This window comes from Limulus polyphemus, unplaced genomic scaffold (genome assembly GCF_000517525.1).
Source record: "Limulus polyphemus unplaced genomic scaffold, Limulus_polyphemus-2.1.2 Scaffold1327, whole genome shotgun sequence".
Taxonomy (NCBI): Eukaryota; Metazoa; Arthropoda; class Merostomata; order Xiphosura; family Limulidae; genus Limulus; species Limulus polyphemus.
Genome location: NW_013666937.1, coordinates 19244 through 24656, shown reverse-complemented (window position 1 = coordinate 24656; position 5413 = coordinate 19244). Strand labels below are relative to the sequence as shown.

Below are 5413 nucleotides of genomic sequence, written 5' to 3'. Positions count from 1 at the left end.
CAAAATGTTAACTTTAAGGAATTGTTCACAAGAAGTAAAACCATCACTTTCTAAAGGTTTGATCACGATATGTGCAAAAATAGATGTTCATGATTTTTATAATTTAGATATATATGTATTTCATTTTTTTAGTATTGATTATTTATTGTAGGGTGCACAGTGCAATCGAGGAAACAGCTACTGAAGAACTTTCAGGTTCGTTTATTTTACTGTAGGACATAGTTTATCTACTCGCAGTGCAAGAAATCAGTCTAGTTATTTATATTGTCATTTCTCTATCTATATATTGCATTGAACAATTTAAAGAAGATTGTTTTAACTTCACCCCTTGACATTTAGAGTTTTCTAAAATATACATTAAAAGGTTGACCTTAGTGTCAGAGAAAATTTTAAAACTAGTGATTAGGGTTATCATGCCTGGCCTGGTGGTTAGGGCACTTGACTCGCAATCTGAGGGTCGCAGGTTCGAATCCATGTCCCACCAAACATGCTAGCTCTTCAGCCATGGGGGCATTAGAATGTGATGGTCAATGCCACTATTCGTTGATAAAAGTCTAGCCCAAGAGTTGATGGTGGGTGGTGATGACTAGCTGCCTTCCCTCTAGTCTTTCACTGCTAAATTAGAGATGGCTAGTGTAGATAGCCCTCATGTACCTTAGCACAAATCAAACAATTAAAGGGTTATGCCACACACCACACACTTTTGAGTGTGGAAAACATTTATCAGCAAAGATAAATGATCTTTCATACTGTTTTTTTATCCCCTTGTATTATTTGTAGCTAAGTAACAGCTTTAACTCATCTGAGGAAAGGGTGTTGTGTCAAAAACGTTGTGCAAATAAATATATATGTATCCAAATGGTAATAATATTATACTGTGACATTTACAAAAGGTAAAGAAGACTCATCTACAGCCAGTTTGGTGATCTTAATACTTAGAATAATTTTAGATTACCATCTTTGTAACAGTGTTGTTTGGAAATGATTTTACATGAACCAGGATGTTTATACCTGAAATTTCAATTACATTTGTTTACAGGAGACATTGATGTGTAATGTTCAGTATTTATTTTTTGCACATTTGTTTACAGGAGACATTGATGTGTAATGTTCAGTATTTATTTTTTGCACGTTTGTAAAAAATATTTCTGTTAAGTAAACTGGTACTCATGATTTGGAGGGAAATAGTTTGCAATGCGTAATATCATTTTGACTGCTGTTTCTTTAAATTAAGGCATACACGTTCTCATGCTTAAATAAATATTAAATGTGTTTATGATATTGACTTGTTTTCTTGTAGAACTTGGTCTCGATGATGTTCATCTGATGTCTTTACGAAAAAGGCACAGAAGAAGAGCAGTAGAAATTTTGAATCGTATGAGGTCTTGTGTTTCATCTCTATTGCTCAGGTGGGGCCTTTTAGTGAAATTAGTTTTATTTTTACTTCACAAACACCTTCAAAATGGAATTTATTATATGCATTTCTGGCAAAATGCTATAGGCATCATATCTTATTTTATTTTTATCATGCTTCTTTTCCCATTCAGAAATGTAAAAAACCAAACATTACATGTAAGTTGAAAACATCCAACCCTTAAAACCATATAAGTAACTTACACAAAAACTAGTATTAACCACATCAGTTCAATGATCTAATTAGTTTAAGTAAAAGCAAGTTGTTTGTCATTAAGGTTTAAGTGTGGCAAAAATATTTTTATGTTTATGTTATATTACGCTAAAACTTATAATAATGTTTATCGCATTTTGTACTGGCTTTATGTGGGTTTCCTGTAAGAAGTGTATATAATACTGTTTAGACAGCACACTTTGTGTGTGCATTTCTCTTCCTATGAGGCTTTTCAATCATTACCAAATGCCAGTTTCATGTGTCATATTTATTATGTTTAAGTAGTGTAGTTGCCATATTAAATATATTAATTCTTGGTTTGATTTTTATTTGATAGTTGGAGAGAGACAGTAAATCTTGAAAGTGATAGGTAAAAGATTAAAAATGCTGAAATTATGTAAAAAAAAAAGTTTATGAAAGAAAATTTGGTCAGTGTTTTGGTGAAAAAGTTTGTTACTGGGGTTGCACATGTTTGTTATTGGTGGATTAAAATTGGATGGTAATAATTATGTTAGTCTTTCTAAATCTGCTTTCTGTTAGAATTTCTTTTTTCAGCACCTCAGCAATCATATAGGTGCAGTATTCATTATTTACACAGCTGTATTATAAATCTTTACAATTTTCAGAATTATTTGTGTTAGTAAGAAATTTACCATGTTTAATAAGCTGGTCGGAGCAACTTGTGAGTTATATTTAATAAAAACCTAGATCCCAGACTCGTGGTCGTAAACTCGTATAGAATGGGAGATACTCTATGAGAAAATGGGTGAAAGGGCTGAGGGAAATGTAGCTGCCTTGTTTAAGCTGACTCGATTCTGGCTTGCATTTTTTTGTGTGTGTGTGTGAGTTTAATAAGATAAAGTTTTGTTAAGTGAATATTAAGAATCTTAGAAAATCAAGCAGTAAATACAGAAGAGAAACTTTGATGGCTAGCTATGCTTTATGCATGAAGATTATTATAAATATATACAGTTAGGTGTGACAAGAAAGCTGTATTGCACGTGTTGCTATCTGCTGGATGTGGTTCCCCTGATGGGACAGTGGTAAGTCTTCGGATTTACAATGCTAAAATCAGGGGTTTGACTCCCGATAGCCCGATGTGTCTTTGCTAAAAGGAAACACAGGCAAACACTGCTTGATGTGTACAAACAAACATGAATATCAGCAGATATATGATTATTTTCCATAGTTTCCATTTTTGACTTCAACCCTTTATTACATTTTGCAATGTATGGGAAACAAATCTATCTTACACCTACATGACCAGGTGGTTAGGGCACTCAACTCCCAATCTGAGGACCACGGGTTCCCCCATCCCAGCAAACATGCTCATCCTTTCAGCCATGGGGGCATTATAATGTGATGGTCAGTCTCACTATTCATTGGTAATAGAGTAGCCCAAGAGATGGTGGTGTGTGGTGATAACTAACTGATTTCCCTCTAGTCTTTCACTGCTAAATTTAGGACAGATAGCCATGTGTGAAATTTAAAACAAACCAAACTAAATGCTTTCTTGAGTAGCAAAGTATAAATAAAAATCCAACATTTAATCTCTGGTAAGTCTTTTAAAAAAGAGATTGATGCAGATTCTGTCACTTTCGGGAATCCAAGTTTAACATTGTATAGCACAGTTTCAAGAGTATGCGAGTTCCACATTTTTTGTATAGCACAGTTTCAAGAGTATGCAAGTTCCACATTTTTGTTGTGTAGCACAGTTTCAAGAGTATGCAAGTTCCACATTTTTGTTGTGTAGCACAGTTTCAAGAGTATGCAAGTTCCACATTTTGTTGTATAGCACAGTTTCAAGAGTTTGCGAGTTCCACATTTTTTTGTATAGCACAGTTTCAAGAGTATGCGAGTTCCACATTTTGTTGTGTAGCACAGTTTCAAGAGTATGCGTGTTCCACATTTTGTTGTATAGCACAGTTTCAAGAGTATGTGAGTTCCACATTTTTTTGTATAGCACAGTTTCAAGAGTATGCGAGTTCCACATTTTTTTGTATAGCACAGTTTCAAGAGTATGCGAGTTCCACATTTTTTTGTATAGCACAGTTTCAAGAGTATGCGAGTTCCACATTTTTTTTTCTGTACTATTTCTGCAAAAACTGACCTGTGCTTTGGAACTTCATTAGCTTATGAAAATAATTTTGATATAAGCCAGAAAGCTATTTCATGGGCGTTCAAATGTAACCACTTTAAAGATGTATACTTACAGAAGCTAGAATTTCTGAACATTAATTAAAATCGGGCCATGGGTTACCGAGTTAGCACCGTTTTTCGGGTCACTTTTATGAAAATTTCTAGCATGAGTAATTTTACATCACACTACCATTCGTGCTCTTTACGAAACTTCTTACTTCAATTTTTTGAAAAATGAAATGGTCTTTCCTTTTACTCCAGAACAACAATCAAATATCTTTTCTTGAATTATAAATAACACGAATGAATTGAAATATTTGTTTAAATTATCTGAAAACAAACTTTCATTTCTGTGCAATATTGAAATTAGCTTGAATTCTTCATAACCTCTGAATAGTGGGTGACACAATGGATCACGGTGGTCTAGTATATTATAATGTTGTTGATTATTACACATTTATGTTTTCCAAACACAGCATGTTTTAAGTATAACAATCTGCCAAAATTAAGCTACTCTTCTCTTTCCAGTTATTCCAGCAAATCTCCAACAGAAATCAATATTACTTTAGCAGGAGTTAATTTTCTGTAATACTGAGTTCCCTTTTTAAAAAGAACTATCAAAAATACACAAACACAATACAGCAGAAAATATGAAGAACTAAAGTCATTTTTGTGCTTAAATTTGTTTTATTCTGTTTCTATTCTTATTTCAGGGGTACTGTATCTTACAAATATGGTGCTATTATGCACTGTTTTTGCTGTATTTAATTACAGACAAGCAAACAAACAATCTCAGTGTTTTAGTAGTATATAAATCTGTATTAAATTAGTATTATTATAGTGAATACTTCAATTACATCATAACTTTTGATAATTTATTATAGTTTTTCATTTTTCTGAATGCCGTAAATGTAATTGTGTTCTATGAGTAAAACCAAATATATGCTTATCTAATTTTAAACTTCATTTTTAGAAGTTGTACTGGGCTACAAATGCATGGTGTTTTGATTCTTGTTTAGGTATACAAGCTTGATAACTTGCAAAATCAGTTGTTTTCTTTTATTACAGTTAATTTGATAAGTACATTTTCTGTTTCTCTCCCTCTTTCTAGAATATCAGGCTGGGTTATGTACAAAATCCTGGGACGAATTTTGAATGGTATTTTTGTAAATAAAGGACAATTAGAAGCACTTAGGAACGTTAATGAGGTATGTCTATCATTCAAATAAAGTAGACTTACTTTTGAAATATTAAAAGCTTTTTTTTACAGGGTGTCTGAAAAATCTTGAACCATTGGTGATTTGCAGCTTTTTCATTTCAGATACATGACTAATTATGGCACTGTCAAAGCATGAGAAGGCCGAGTTAATCCTGTTTCAAATTACGAGGATAGCATGTGGAACATATACTGTAAAATTGGTTGTAGTGCCTATGGCTCTAAACTTTTTAGACACCCTGTATATTGATTTTGAATTCACGCAATTAACAAAACGTGACTAAAATTACCAAACTTCCTTTACATCACTTACCCATAATCCTTCACACTCCTATCTACCATGTGACTTATCGTGCAAATTCTGAAAATCTTACATAAGCTCTGCTTTTCCACCATAATTTAGATTTTTTATAACTTTGTTGGAGGCCCTT

The 5413-nt window shown here is 32.9% G+C and overlaps 1 protein-coding gene across 2 annotated transcripts in view; it reads left to right on the top strand.

The window, feature by feature from the left end:
• Nucleotides 1–5413, top strand: part of LOC106463112 (glycerol-3-phosphate acyltransferase 1, mitochondrial-like) — a 53986-nt gene that overhangs the window by 31464 nt on the left and 17109 nt on the right. For both annotated transcript variants that reach the window (XM_022390531.1, XM_013923083.2), the window contains exons 6-8: nucleotides 152–195; nucleotides 1301–1409; nucleotides 4878–4974. In XM_022390531.1, the coding sequence (XP_022246239.1) occupies nucleotides 152–195; nucleotides 1301–1409; nucleotides 4878–4974 (250 nt within the window). The remainder of the gene's footprint in view (nucleotides 1–151; nucleotides 196–1300; nucleotides 1410–4877; nucleotides 4975–5413) is intronic.